This window comes from Puma concolor, chromosome B2, assembly GCF_028749965.1.
Source record: "Puma concolor isolate L17-30 chromosome B2, mPumCon1.1.hap2, whole genome shotgun sequence".
NCBI classification, from domain to species: Eukaryota; Metazoa; Chordata; class Mammalia; order Carnivora; family Felidae; genus Puma; species Puma concolor.
In genome coordinates this window covers 134767214-134783843 of record NC_141671.1, presented here as the reverse complement: position 1 = coordinate 134783843, position 16630 = coordinate 134767214, and the positions used below count along the sequence as shown (strand labels likewise).

At 35.8% G+C, this 16630-nt stretch overlaps 1 protein-coding gene across 4 annotated transcripts in view; it reads right to left on the bottom strand.

Annotated features, from left to right (window-relative positions):
* The window catches only part of STXBP5 (syntaxin binding protein 5), a 168418-nt gene that overhangs the window by 139102 nt on the left and 12686 nt on the right, over positions 1 to 16630 (bottom strand). For all 4 annotated transcript variants that reach the window (XM_086708080.1, XM_086708081.1, XM_086708082.1 and 1 more), the window contains exon 3: positions 2303 to 2384. In XM_086708080.1, the coding sequence (XP_086564206.1) occupies positions 2303 to 2384 (82 nt within the window). The remainder of the gene's footprint in view (positions 1 to 2302; positions 2385 to 16630) is intronic.

Genomic DNA, 16630 nt, shown 5'->3' with positions numbered 1-16630 from the left:
TTGACTACCTCCTCTGATGGCTCCTTTACCTATATATATGGTTTACTAAAAACAAAAGCAAATGCCTACTCTCAATGATCAGATTTCCATATCTAACCTCATTTAAATATTCATATTTTGAAAAGCATTTTTAAAACAGTAATAGCACCTTCAAGTACTCAAAAAGTAACATTCGAGCATGTAAAATAAAAAGTCACATCTAAGAACTCTATGATGACTCCTATTAAAAAAGAACCCTGTAATACAAATGACAACATAAACTACTTAAGATTTCTAAAATTTAGGTGTATAGGCAATCTGCAATATGTTATTTACATTGGTTCATGTACAGCTTCTTTTTTTAATGTTTATTTATTTTGAGAGAGAGAGAAAGCAAGTGAGCAGGGGAGGGGCAGAGAGAGAGGGAGAGAGAGAATCTCAAGCAGGCTTCGTGCTGTCTGCACAGAGCCTGACACAGGTCTCAAACTCACAGTGAGATCATGACCTGAGCCGAAATTAAGACACTAAACTGAGCCACCCAGGTGTCCTGGTTCATGTACAGCCTTAAGAAATAATCTTAACACAAGTATAAAGATGGAGAACAGGTTACTGGTTGCCAGGGATTAGGGACTGAGAGCAGGAAGGGGCATAATTATAAAAGGGTAGCCTTAGGGAATTTCTTTATGATGATGAAACTGATCTGTATCTTGTTCAAGGTGGTCATTACACAAATCTATGTGTCATAAAACTGCACAAAACCACACACACACACACACACACACACACACACACACGAGTGCATGTAGAAACCTGGTGGTGAAATCTAAATAAGGTCTATAGTCTAGCTAATAGTAGTATATGGATGTTATTTTGCTGGTTTGAGATCTTACTGCTGTTATACATAATGTTACTATTGGGGGAAGCTGGGTGGAGTACACACAGGACCTCTTTATTTTGAAACTAACTGCTAATAGAATTATTTCATAACAAAAGTGTTTTGAAAACAGGAAACTAATCTTGAGTCCTCCTAAAAGGGTTCCACAACTTTCTATATTATGATTTCTTTTGTACTTTAACATTTTACAATACACCTATTACACAATTCTACACAGAACACTGAAGTTTTTAAATTACACTTCTGACCTTGAAAAGCCTAAACAATTGCATATTAATATTCTGATATAAATAAAAACATTTTACATAAGGTTAGAGGTATCAAGTATTGTTTTCTTCCACTCATATATATTTAAGAATTTATTCCATGGAACCTAAGGACATGAGGGCAAAAAGAACGTCCACAGACTATCACCATATCTGAAGATAGAAGAGACTTTTCTGGAGTAATTTCTTATGACCAGCTTTTCCTGCCCATCACTGCATACAATAAACATCATTCTCAGTGTTGCTCATATTTTTAATTTTTTAACTTTTCATTATTCTTTTTTAAATTCCAGTTAGTTAACATACAGTGTTATATTAGTTTTAGGTGTACAACATAGTGATTCAACACTCCCATACCTCACCTGGTGCTCATCAGGACAAGTGCGCTCCTTAATGCCCATCACCTATCCCCCATCCCTACACACCCTTCTCCTCTCTGATAACCATCACTTTGTTCTCTATAATTAAGAGTCTGTTTCTTGATTTGTCTCTTTCTATTCCTTTTGTTCATTTGTTTCTTAAATTCCATGTATGAGTGAAATCATATGTTATTTCTCTTTCTCTGACTTAGTTCACTTAGCATTATACTCTCCAGCTCCATGTCATGGCAAAAACTTTTTTTAAAACCTGCAAGCATGCTGTCTACACTGCTGATAAAATAGTATTTGTTTCCTGAGCTCCTTCCTAACTTTATACTCCATCAAAAAGAAAGGCATCATCAATTACTTGAACCAGTAAGTGACAAAACAAGAATTTTGGACAATAACCAGTTTCTAATGGATTTTCGTTTCCTGGTTATATTTCAAACAATTTATTAGAGAAGTACATTTTGTCGTTTATAATAAACTCAGTCGTTTATAATAAACTCAATCTCTAAAAACAGTTTTTTAATACAGATTTTAACGTTACATAACTTTCAATATCCATGAAATAAAACTTAAATGTAGCACCTTATTCCATTCTATTTGCAACACTGTCTTGAGAAACATCTTACATTATTTATGTAACTTCCCATGATGCCATAAAGTGAACTATTAGCTCTGATCTTTAAGAAATTCACTCTTGTACAAATATTTAAATATGAATGCATGCAAGAAATCTGAAAGACCAGATGTGCCCCTATTTCATATATAAGTAGGACAGATTAAAGCAATTCACTAACCTCATTAATCAGGAACTGAAGCTGGATTACTGCAGCTCCACTGTCATGTTGACAATAACATTCTACTCCTGGACGACCAAAGCTGTGATTAATTTCATTAAGGAGTCTATGGTATGCGTGGGCTTTTTACAGCAATTGCTAAGTTATATAATAGACCAACATTCCAATGACCTGATATTCAATTCAGGCTTTTTACTGAGATTGAGATTCAGAGTTACATTTATTACACATCAATCAAATCAGCTAGCTTCTGCTCATAATCAGAAGTCTCAGAGATTATAGGTCTAGAAGAAATAAGTAGCTGTTCTTTCTAGAAAACAAAAGAACTATCAAAAACAACAATATACAGAACACAAAATATATTTAATACACTTTACTCGGGCTCAGGTATTTTTTTTTTCTTTCCCTTAAAACAAAAAGAGAAAAGATAGTTGATCTGCAGAACATCCAATTTTGCCCAAGACAGCAAACAAATCTGAAAAGCAGAGACATGTCATTTTAGAATAATGCTTTTGGAGCCAATCTTTTTAGTGGCATTGTTCACACCTATAGTGTTATTTTTCAATAGTGTAAGTTAATATAACCACGTAACTATGTTTGCAATTGTGGCATGTTATATTACCAATGAACATATCAATCTTTTACAACAGGCTTGAATACAAAATATGCAAACTTCTATTAATTTCCCCATGATAATTAAAATAAACACACATTTTCTGTGTCAGGCATTATACTAAACATGTCATATATATTAACTCATTTAATCCTCATAATCTATGGAGAATATATAGTTTCTGCCCTATGAACAATAAGAAACTGAAGCACAGAGGAATCAAGTAACTTGTAAGTCACACGACTAGAAAGCAGCAGAGGAGCGATCTGAATAAGCAATCTGGCTCCAGAGTCTATACTCTTAATACTAAGGTAGCTAACAACAAAACAAAAAATCCACTTATACAACTTACTATGTGCCAGACATTGTTACATGCTTTTTATTTTCATAAACTTGAAATAAGAAATTAGCCATTTTAACATACTGCTAATCTACTTTTCACTAGTTAATAAATATTAACTGAAAATAAAAATTTATATTTAAAACTAAGATATGATGGGATTTCATAAAATTGTTAGTAAATATTAACTGAAAATAAAAATTTACATCTAAAACCAAGATATGATGGGATTTAATAAAACTGTAGCTCTCTTTATACAATGCCATATTCAGGTATATAGACTATTTCCTATATTCTATTAATACATGCCCCCTAGGGTTCTTAAGTAAAAATAATCACGCTAAAAGTTAAATTCTTATTTTCTATGCACCTTTTCCTTCTGAGTTCTAGAAGTTTTTCTAGGAGATATTTATTTTCCAGGGATTTTGTTCATTTTATTGCCAGCAATTAATTGCTCTAATATTTCATAAACTAATAGACTAATCATGCATGTTTAGCTTATAGTACCCTACTCTTTAAACATCTTTAAACTTTTACCATCACCATCATCGTCATCAGTATTAACAGTACTATTTTCACTACAGCAATTGCCCAAAAGCATCTACAGGAAGCTAGATTTCAATGGCTCTCCTGGCACGGTACCAAATCACACCTGTTTGGCCGAAGAAAGAAATACCTACATCTCTGTTCATCCATTTCTTTTGTCAGGATGACAGCACAGACTCTGCCTTTTTAGCTAGCAGAGTGAGTCTAATTCTAATCCGTCCAGCTAAATTAGTCTTGCTGGCACCAATCAGCATATTCTAAAATTCTCATTTTACATGGAGTAAAACTTCTCCTATTATCAGATGAGAAGTTAATGAAAAATGTGAGCTATTATGAAAAATCATACAAATTCTATTTACCTATATTTTTCAGAAATCATATATAATTTTGCATATCTTGTGATATTATCCCAACACTTCTATATATTTTTTTTAAGTGTTTAATGTTTCCTTGTTTTTGAGAGACAGGGCGTGAGCAGGAGAGGGGCAGAGAGAGAGGGAGACGCAGAATCCGAAGCAGGCTCCAGGCTCTGAGCTGTCAGCACAGAGCCCGACACAGGGCTCAAAGTCACAAACCGCGAGATCATGACCTGAGCTGAAGTCAGACACTCAACTGACTGAGCCACCCAGGCACCCCTAAAGTATTCTTTAACTGAATACTAGAGTTCAGAATTGTTTTTCTTAAATAAAACATAGCTATAACTACCCCGGTATAGGATTTGTAGTTTAATATTTTAAATGGAACTTTAAAGATACTGGCAATGCATTCTAAGTGTAGCATTCACATAGAATCTATTTCTTTTCTGATCATTTACTGTTATACACACAGCATCAGAGAAATTTTAGGTGGCTGACCTTCATGAAGTCCAACCCTCTGGGGCGCCTGGGTGACTCAGTTGGTTAAACAGTGGACTCTTGACTTTGGCTCAGGTCATGATGTCACGGTCTGTGGGATTGAGCCCCATGCCAAGGCTCTGCACTGACAGCACGGAGTCAGCTTCAGATACTCTCTCTCTCTCTCTCTCTGCCCCTCCCCTGCTCATGTTCTCTCTCTCTCAAATAAATAAACTTAAAAAAAAAAAAACCCTCCATTTTGTATTCACATTTCATCAGTTTATATATTCTTAAAGTGAACTAATTACTTGATTATAACATCAAATATAACAGGCACAAAGAGATGTGGGAATACACAGAATCGATTCTTGGTTAAGTAAAGTATAAGCAAACAGCTCTGCTAATTAGGGCCCTATGGTTTGAAAACTTCAGCATGCTGTGAACGTCAATCAATATTTTATTCATAGAGACTGGAAAGTATCTGTAAGTCCAGGTTACATGGAGGTCAAGAAAGGTTTGTTCTTACTCTATGTATGGCCAGAAAAACTGCACTTTTTTATGACATTAATATTAATATAGTCACACCTAAGATGATAAATATACTTTAATAAACAAGAAGCACTTACTATCTACTAAGTTTTAGGTTCTGTATCTTAAATACATAACTGTACTTAATCTTCACGGTAACTCTGAAAGGTAGTTATTATCCATATTTTACAAATGATAATTCTGAGGCTCAGATAAGTGCTTTTTCTCAAGGTTACTACTGATTTCTTTCCTTTTTCCTTTGGATAAGGTAGTACTATGCTGCAGCCAGCCCTGAAGGATCCTGATCCTATAAAAGTCCCATGTGTTGGGGAAAAAATCCTAAGTCGTTACTTCATTGTAACAAAAAGCTTAAAATAAAATTTTAAGGAATGGAAATTACTTACATATAATCAAAAAATATTAGTTTGAAAGACTGTGAGTTCCAAAGCAAGTAGCTCTCAATCCTGGCAGTGCGTCAGAATCACAGCTCGACTGCAAATTTACTAAACCCAAATTGCCTGAGAAGTAGCCTAATTAGGTATCCTTTTTTGTTTTGTTGTTGTTGATGTGCCACAGGAACATCTGAGGCACAGTGAGAATTAATTAAGACACCTACTTTCAAGTCGGTTCATATGCCGGCTCCACCAGTACTCGCTGTGACCTGAGAATTATTACAACGCTCCACTTTCTTATCTATAAGATGCAGATACCTATGTAGCCTAGCTTGCAGAACTACGATGAGAATTAAAACCACTGAGAGTGTACTCCCCAAATGGTAGCCATTATCATTATTTAACTGGTGTATTCACTACTTTAACAAGAATTAAAGATACCCTACAGCTGACATATCATAATGTAAGAAAAAAACTTTGACTATATTAGATTCCTAATATAGTTATACCTGTAATTATAATGGTGTCTGCTCCTTTCTATATGCAGCAATCAATTATAAGACAAAGGCAAACTGTAAGGCTACATTGAGTATTTCCTGGTGTCAATATAGCTTACCTTATAATTCTGAACTCCAGTGTACTCTTTTTAAAATGGTCTTATCTTCCTATAATGGATACCTTTAGTCTCTTTTTTTGTTGTTGTTTTGTTTTTTGTTTTTTTTACTGCTCGCCTATCAAGAGCTAGGGTATCTACCTAATCCTACTGTCATCTTTGTCTCTGGAGTAAACCAATTCATTTATATGGCCCATGACACAGGCCACAAACTGCGTGCACAACTACTTATGGGTTTTGTCCAAACAAGCACCATCATAACTCCTGAATAAGAGCTGCAGAAGACAAGACTAAAACAGGTTGAAATCAAAATCTTTGAATTTAGGTATGAACCTCTAAGCAACAGGGAGAAAAGAAATACTTAATGAAAAAAAAAAACAAAAACAAAACATGATGAAACTAGCAATTACTGAAGAATAATCAAAAAGAGGTAATTGGAAAGATAAACAGAAAAAGAGACCAAAACCAGTTAAACCTTCTATAACATTATATAATCAAATTCAAATTCAAAATAAACATTCATTCAATTGTCTAAATGGGTTTTTTTGTTTTGTATTTTGGAACAGGAGGAAGAAAGGAGGAATTAGGGAGCCTTTAAGTACATCATCACAGTAATTAACATTTATTAAACACTTAATATGTATCAAGTACTATATATGTATTAGCTTACAAGAGTACCTCTACTATAGGCTCTGTTGTTTACAAAAGAGGAAACTGAGATACAACAAGGTTACTTAAGGCCATCCAGCTACTTAATAAAGAAGCTGGGTTTGAACCCTGGCAAGCTAAATCCAGTACCCACACACACATATATGCATACAAATATTTATATATAAATCACCAAGGCTTAATTCACCAAAAAAGAGCCAATTTTCACATATTAAATGAGGACTTTATCTCCATTTTGACCTTAATCAGTACTTTGTTAAGTTCTTCTTTCCAGATTATCTTCTAACTCAAGCAAAGGACCCACCGGGCAAAGCATCCCATGATGGAACCAAAACTACCCCTCGAGCAACAGGGACTGCCCCAACACCAGCAAGAGCTCACAGAATTGACCCTGAGACGATCAACCTGACCTTTACTGCCCACCTGCGTGTACCCACTGAGGTTTGTCCCACATTTTCCTGAAGTATTTTAAGCACACTGAAGACAGTCTGAGACTCCAGCCTGCTGTATTCCCTGTGGTAGCCTCATGGAAATAAATTCCTTTCCTGTTTCACCACCGCTCGTCTCTCTGCTTTGATTTTGTCAGAAGAGAGTGGTCGGACCTGGTCTGTCTGGGACTCCCAACAGCCAGGTGGCTTTTGTATCCATGGGCCTTGGTTAGAATGTAAATGTCACTTCCCGACTTGCTTTCACTTATTTTAAATTTTTTTTTTCAACATTTATTTATTTTTGGGACAGAGAGAGACAGAGCATGAACAGGGGAGGGGCAGAGAGAGAGGGAGACACAGAATCGGAAACAGGCTCCAGGCTCTGAGCCATCAGCCCAGAGCCTGACGCGGGGCTCGAACTCACGGACCGCGAGATTGTGACCTGGCTGAAGTCGGACGCTTAACCGACTGCGCCACCCAGGCGCCCCGCTTTCACTCATTTTAAAACCAGGGAATGAAAACAGAAGAAACATCTGTAATATTTTTTACCTGAGTACAAAATAAAGTCAGACTGGTCTAAAACTATAAAATTAGACCAAATGCAACTTTTAGTGGCAAGTAAACATTATAAAGGCAACTGGGCAAAAGCAACACACCAATCAAAAAATGTTTTCCAGGGACAACCTGGGTGGCTCAGTCCTTTAAGCACCTGACTCTTGATTTCCACTCAAGTCATGATCTCACTGTCCTGGGATTGAACCCTAGCGTGGGGCTCCGCACTGACAGCATGGAGATTGCTTGGGATTCTCTCTCTCCCTGTCTCTGTGCCTATCCCCAGCTCATGTACTTTCTCCCTCTCTCAAAATAATAAACACTAAAAAAATTTTTTTTCAGACTCATTCCTCATGTTAGTTCACGGTAACAAATACCTACTAATTTTAATAGTAGAACACTATAGCCAAGCAGAATTAGCAAAAAGCGGAGTTCTCTATTCTAATTATAGTCAAAATTTTGAGACTGCCTCCTTACAAATGTTTTCATGTGTAAAATGATCAGCCTACAAACATTTTAGAGACTGAAGCTACATGAGAGGAACTGTTCTTACCAAATTACGCAAGATATTAAAATGAGTAAACAACCCTATCCTTCAAAAGCCCATAGAATCACAAACTTGTATTAGTAGAATAAAGGACAAAAATCACATGATCATCTCAGTGGACACAGAAGAAGCCTTTAACTAAATCCATCCCCCTTTCATGATAAAACGCTCAAGGAAAATGGAACTTCCTCAGCCTGACAAAGGGCATGTATGAAAAACCCACAGCTCACATCATACTTAATGCTGAAAGATTCAAATGTATACTTTCCTGTTAAGCTCAGGAAAAAGACAATGTCCACTAGTGCTCACCATTTCCATTCAACATATGCAGGATATTCTGGCTGGGGAAAACAGGCAAGGAAAAGAAATACAAAGTGTCCAGACTGGAAAAGGAAGAAGTAAACTAAAACTATTCTACTCATAGAAGACATGATCTTGTATATGGAAAATTCTAAGGAATTCCCTAAAACAAACAAACAACAACAACAAAAAAACCAAATGAACAAATAAAGGTTGTGATTGCACAATACAAGACTACACAACACAAGATCAATATACAAAAATCAATTGTACTTCTATACATTGTCAATAAACAATCCGAGAAGTGAAATGAAGAAAACAATTCCATTTACAGTATCTCAAAGAATAAAACACTTAGGAACAAATTTACTCAACAAAATGCAAGACTTGTAAGCTACAAAACATTGAAAGCTACAAAACATTGTTGTTTTGTCTGTATGCTACAAAACATTGAAACTTTGTATGCTACAAAACTTTGTAGCTACAAAACATTGAAAGCAACAAAACATTGTTGAAACAAGAGCGAAGTGAAAAAAACATCCCATATTCATGGAACAGAATAATATTCATCAAACTGATCTATAAAATTAACACAGTCTGTCAGAATCCTAGCTATTTGCAGAAATTGACAAGTTGAGCCTAAAATGAGATTAAAATTAATGTGGAAAGGGACCCAGAACAGCCAAAACAATCTTTAGAAAGAAGAACAAAGTTGGAATACTCACATTTCCCCAATTTCAAAACTTAATACAATATTACAGTAATCAAGACAGTGTGATATTAGTATAATTAGCTACCGTATGGCTAGATCAATAGAATAAACAGACAACCGAGAAATAAACATTTATGATCAATTGACTTTGACAAGGATGTCAAGACAACTCAATAGAAAAAGAATACTATTTTCAACAAATGGCCTTAGGACAACTGTATATTCACATGAGAAAAATGTATTTGGACCCCTATCTCACACTATATAAAAAATACTAGCTCAAAATGGAGACCTAAATGTTAAGAGCTAACATTATAAAACACCTAAAAGAAAACATACATCTTTGTGACCTCAGATAAGGTTGTGGTTTCTTAGATACAATACCAAAAGCATAAGCCACAAAAGAAAAAATAAACTGGACTTCATCAACATTAAAAACATTGTGTGTTTCAAAAGACACCGTCAAGACAATGAAAAAAAAAAAATCCACAGAATAGGAGAATTTATAAATCACGTATCTGATTAAGGATTTAATATCCAGAATATAAAGGGCTTTTACAATTGAATAACAAAAAAAAAAATCAAATTTAAAAATGGAAAAAGGAGGGACTCCTGAGTGCCCCAGTCAGCTGAACGTCCAACTCTTGGTTTCAGCTCAGGTCATGATCTCACAGTTCGTGGAGTCAGGCCCTGTGTCAGGCTCTGCACTGACAGTGTATATACCCTGCTTGGGATTCTCATCTTCCCTCTCTCTCTTTCTGCCACTCCCCTGCAAACACACTCTCTCTCTCTCTCTCTCTCTCTCTCAAAATAAACCAACATTTAAAAAATAAAAATGGAGAAAGGATATGAATAGATATTTCTGAAAAGAAGATACACAAAGAGCCAAAATATAAATAGATGCTCAACATCATCAGTCATTTGAGAAGTGTGAATCAAAGCCACAATAAAATACCACTCCACCTCCTCTAATATGATTATAAAAGACAACTACAAGAGTTTGTGAGGACGTGGAGAAATGAGAATCCTTGATTACTATTGGTAGGACCACTGTTAGATGGTGCAACCAACTTTGGAAAATAATTGGCAATTCCTCTACGTTCAACACAGAGTTACCATATGACTCTGCAATTCCACTCCTTCAGGAATATAAACAATAGAGATGAAAATATACATACACACAAGACTTCTACACAAATGTTCACAGCATTATTCCTAAGAGTCAAAAAAGAGGAAAATCCAAATGTCCATCAACTGATTAGTAAATAATAAGCAGTGTATTTATACTATGAGATATTCAGCCATAAAAAGAAAGGAACCACTAATACATGCCACAATATGGATAAACCTCAGAAACGTCATGCTAAGTAAAAGCAGCCTATCATAAAAGACTACATATTACATGATTCTATTTATATGATATGTCCAGAATAAATCCATAGAAATGGAGAGTAGGTGAGTGGTTGTGAAGGACTGGGTGAAGAGGGTAAGGCAGGACAACTGATACTAAGTATGGGGTTTCTTACTGGCATAAAGAAAATGCTCTGAAGTTAGGAAATGCCAATGATTGCATACTCAGGGGATATGAGAAGTCCTGAACGATATACTTTAAAAGGGTGAATTATATGGTATGTAAAAATAGCTCCATAAAGCTGTTATACAAAAGAAACAATCAGCTTGTATGAATGATAAATGATAATACAAATAGGCAAAAACAAAAGACAGAATTTAAGGCAGGAAATATTGCAATTATTAATGGAATAAGTTAAAACATTATATTCTTTTTTTTTTAATGTTTTATTTATTTTTGAGACAGAGACAGAGCGTGAGCAGGGGAGTGGCAGAGAGAGAAGACAGCAAGACACAGAACACAGGCTCCAGGCTCCGAGCTGTCAGCACAGAGGCCAATGCGGGGCTCGAACCCACAAACTGTGAGATCGTGACCTGAGCCGAAGTCGGTCGCTTAACCGACTGAGCCACCCAGGCGCCCCTAAAACATTATATTCTTAATGTTTTAAGAATCCAGTCTTCCCTTTAACTAGGATTTAAAAATATCTTTTAGAAGCAATGAATGAATTTCACTATTCAGCGACCTAACTGAAATGCAGCACAAAAAAAGGAAAAATAAAATCACACTACAGTTTAGCATTTTTGCAATTAAGCTCATTTCCTTCTGTCCTGCACTCAATTTTCAAACATTTTTATTTCGTTCAAGATTTAAACACAGAAAGTATTTAATGGATGAGAAACAACAAGAAAACCCTTTATAAGCTTTTAAAATTCCATGAATCTGTAAGGTCAGCTTATTCATTTTATCTTTCGATCATTTGTGAGGCTGGTATCACCATCACAACAAAAATTTCTCTTACTTTAGTCTTCCTCCTGGGATTTCTACTGTGCTATCAGCAAAGCCGAATAAAAAAATAGTCAAAGAAGCAGGCAATGGGACCGTAGCCCGTGGTTAAATTCTTAGAGGACAGCTCCTAGGCAAGTTTTCACTGCTCTCACTATTGCTGTGTATTATACACATATTTTGACAACCTCTACTTTTTATGAAGAATGTGAAAATACTAAGACTGGTATATACTTAGTAAATTATTAAGATCTTTCAAGATTATATATCTTTTCAGAGAATCTGTTCATCAATTCCTGTCTTTGGGAAAAAAAAAAAAAAAGGAAAGTACTGGCATTATTCCAACCTCTACAGGAGTGACACATTCACTTTTCCAACCTACGACTGGAAGACTGGAAAACATACAAAATGGCGGAAAACAACTGGAGAACTCTGATATGCTGTGCAGTTTCTGAAAATACATTTATATTCTGCAAAGTTTAAAGATGAGAATACGGATAATTAATCTTTCTATGAACCCTTAAGTGACTAATAAATTATCCTGCAGTATTATACATTTAATTATATATTATTGTGTGAAAGTAACTTCCATTGAACACATATTCTGCTGACAAACCAAAAACATTCTTTAAAGTGTAAACTGTTCATCCCTGCCACAGTAAAATAAACCCAAGAGGATATTTTAATCCATCACAAACTCTGACGATTTCCACTAACCTCTGTTGCCATTTCTTTTAGCACATTCGTGTACTTTCAGCAAACAGAGTAATTCACGCCTCTAGTAAGCCTTCAAGGTGTTGCTACTCTCAACTGGCTTAACACTCTGAATAAAAGCTCAGTGGATGATTTTTATTTGTAATGGCTTAAGTCTTGAAGAAACTTAACCATAATGTGATTATAACAAAGTTAAAATCTAAACACCACCATAATGTAGTCAAAGAATATTGATGAAAGCATTCTAAAAATGAAGAGAAGGAGCTTTAACATCAGACCAACTCTACCAGGTAGTATAAAAATAAACAACAATCACTTAGCAGCTGAGAGATTTCATTTCTTTGTTCCACACTGTTATGAGGAATGAATGAAAGTCAACAGATAAAAGCAGTACATCATACGTGTATCCTCCTCAAAAAATGGAAATACGTCAGATGAGCTGTGATATATAAGGCAACCTATGTGTGCTAGTTTTCTCGTCAGTGAACGCCTCACCTGCCTCCTCCACCTGATCAGCGTGATAATCACCTGCAAGACTAAACTTTTTCAACTTCCTATTAAGATTACATGGACTTTTTTTTATTGCTAGTCCCCATGTCCAGTGACATAAGGCTAGGATGGGGAAACACTGTAATTCAATCCTGCGACTCCAGTTCGTTCCCACCTTCATAAATATGTCCTACCAGCTTCACAGCTCTGTCTCCAAAGGCAATGGTATAGCAAAGTGTCAGCTTACACACACTGCCCAGAACATGTTTCTTATCTACCATCTGCCTCACTAAGAATACCGCTACCCTATCTGTCGAACATTTGGCCAGTATTTCTCAATTCTGGCTCTACATTATAAGCATCCACAGAGATTTCACATAAACATGCATAGATGTCAAGCCCCACTCCAGATTCACTCAATGAGAATATCTACAGAAGAAATCCAAGTAAATGTCTGGGCATTGTTTGTATATTTTATCTTTTTCAGCTCCACAAGATATTCTAACAGATAGCCATGGTTGAAAAAAAAAAAAAAAAAACTGGAAAATCCTATGAGCATAAATAGAATTAAGCATTATCTTCCATAAAAATAAATTTATATATGACTGATTCAATAAGTAATTTCTCAGACTTCCTTTCTTCAAATGGAATAGTCATGAATCCCCTTAATATCTGATCAGAAGTACATTTTCCAAACTTCTAATAATTTGCTACTTTTATCTGAACTAGCTTCTAATCAACTTGATAGGAATGTGGTCAATGCAAGAACTTAGTATATCTTTACCAAAGTTTAACACAGTGAAGAACATTTCATTTTGTATTTTTTAGAACTATTAATGTATTTGCAGTACAAACAAAACCTTAGTCAAATAACAATTATTCACACTGTTATAGTAAAGTACCCCTATTCTTTACTTTCACCTACTTGACAAACATCAAATTTAAACCCTCTTTTAGAAGATCATGTATTTTTTTCACCTATAAAAATTAATACAGACTTTCAGTTTCCGGTCCAACACGTAAGAAATTTGAAATCTGCCACTCCATCCTAACAACAAGGGAAAAGCTGAACAGACTAAAAATCAACAACTCTTCTTAGATCCCTAGGACAAGTGAGGTCACAGGGCAAAACGCTTCCCCCAAAACTGCAAAGACAGGCCAACACCATGAATCACAACTCACCAAAACGAACCAGCCAGTAAGACACCTCCACAGGAAACAGTGCCTGGGTAGGAAAATCCAAACTATAATGGATGAAATGCTGGGATCTTAAAGTAGAGAAGTCTGAAAGTCACAAATCCCTGGGCACCCAGTCATGAAGGAAATGGGGGGGAATCCTTATACTTTCGTGAGTTTTACCTCAAAGAGCTCCACCAAGTTCCCACAGCAAATATCTAAGATCCCCTCCTGCTTCCAGGGGATGGGTGGGGGGAAAAGCAACCATTTTTTAAATACACTGGAGCACTCTGTTCTTCACAAGATCTGCCCTCTGAAGATACAAACCAGAAGCCTAAACTGCTAGGGGTTTATCAGAATAGCGCTATGAACAATAAATAGCCAAATTATGGAAAGAGCCCAAATGTCCATAGACTGACAAATGGATAAAGAAGACGTGGTGTGTGTGTGTGTGTGTGTGTGTGTGTGTGTGTGTGTGTATACAGGAATATCACTTGCGATCAAAAAGAATGAAATCTTGACATTTGCAACAATGGGGATGGAACTAGAAGGTATTAATGCTAAGTGAAATAAGTCAGTGAGAGAAAAACAAATATCACATGATTTCACTCATATGTGGAATTTAAGAAACACAACAGATAAACATAGGGGAAGGGAAGGAAAAATAAAATAAAAACAGAGAGGGAAGCAAACCATAAGAGACTCATAAATACAGAGAACAAACAGAGGGTTGCTGGAGGGGACGTGGATGGGGGATGGGCTAACTGGGTGATGGGTATTAAGGAGGGCACTTGTTGGGATGAGCACTGGCTGTTATACGGAAGTAATGAATCACTGGATTCTACTCCTGAAACTCAATACTACACTGTGTGTTAAGTAACTTGAATTTAAATTAAAAAAAAATAAATTAAAAAGAAAAAGAAAAAGAACTGAACTGACCAGGTAGAAGGGAAAGACCCAACTCGAACCCACTCTAGCCACCCTAACTTACCTGGGTCACCTGAGATTCACTTGTGAAGTCCACAATCCAGAAGCAGAGGCTCACTAAAAGACTAAGACCTTCACACCTTACCACCAAAAATGAATCTAGATATAGACCCCACACTCTTCACAAAAATTAACTCAAAATGGATCACAGACCAAAATGCAAAACTAGAAAACTCCCAGAAGATAACATATGAGAAAACTTAGGTGGTCCTGGGTATGACGATGACACTTTAGGTACCAAGCCACAGGCACCATCCATGAAAAAATAATTGATAAGCTGGATGTCTTTAAATTTCAAAACCTGTGCTCTGTAAAATACAAGGTCAAGACAATTAGAACATAAGCCATAAACTTGGAGAAAATATTTGCAAAAGACATCCAAAATATACAAAGGACTGTTATCCAAAATATACAAAGAACTCTTAAAACTTAACAATAAGAAAATGAACAACCCAATTGAAAAATGGGCCAAAGACCTTAATAGATACCTCACACAAAGACATACAGTTAGCAAATAAGTATATAAAAAGATGCTCCACATCATATGTCACCAGAGAAATAACTGCAAACTAAAACAAGGATATACTGCTACAAACTTATCAAAACAGCCCAAATCTAGAATGACAACATCAAATGCTGGTAACAATGTAGATCAGCAGAACTCCTGTTCATTACTGGTCAGAGAACAAAATGGTATGGCTGTTTTAGATGACAGTTTGGTAGTTTCTTAGAATACCAAACATACTCTTAACCATACGTACAATCTAGTAATGACGCTTGTTGGTATTTACCCAAGGGAGCTGAAAGCTTATAGCCACATAAAACCTGCATAAGGATATTTATAGCTGCTTTATTCACAACTACCAAACTTGGAAGGAGCCAATACGCCCTTTAGTAGGCGGAGAGCTAACTAAACTGTAGTACATCCAAACAATGGAGTATTATTCAGTGCTAAAGAAATGAACTATCAGCCATGAACAGACACAGAGGAAACTTAGATGTTAAAAGTGAAAGAAGCCAATCTGAAAAGGCTATACATACTATATGATTCCAACTATAGGGACATTCTGGAAAAGGCAAAATTATGGAGACAATAAAAAGATCACTGGTTTCCAGGAGTTAGGGGAGAGAGAGAGACGAATAGGTGGAGCACAGATTTTTAGGCAATGAAACTACTCTGTACGATATTCAATGGTGGATACAGGTCATGCATTTGCCAAAACCCATAGCATATACAACAAACAACAAGAGTGAACCCTAATGTAAACTGTGGACTTTGGATGATTATGTGTCTGTGTAGGCTCATCAATTGTAACAAATGTACGACTCTGGTGGGGGATGTGAATAATAAAGGAGGCTATGCTGAGTGCAGATAGGGATATGTGGGAAATCTCTATTACCTTCTGCTGAACCCAAAACCTGCTCAAAAAAGTCTATTAAATAATTAATATATTAACAAAACCCCAAAACTGTTCAAAAAATAGCCTATTAAAAATCAATATATTAATAAATGAAGTTAGCCACATTCTCATGATA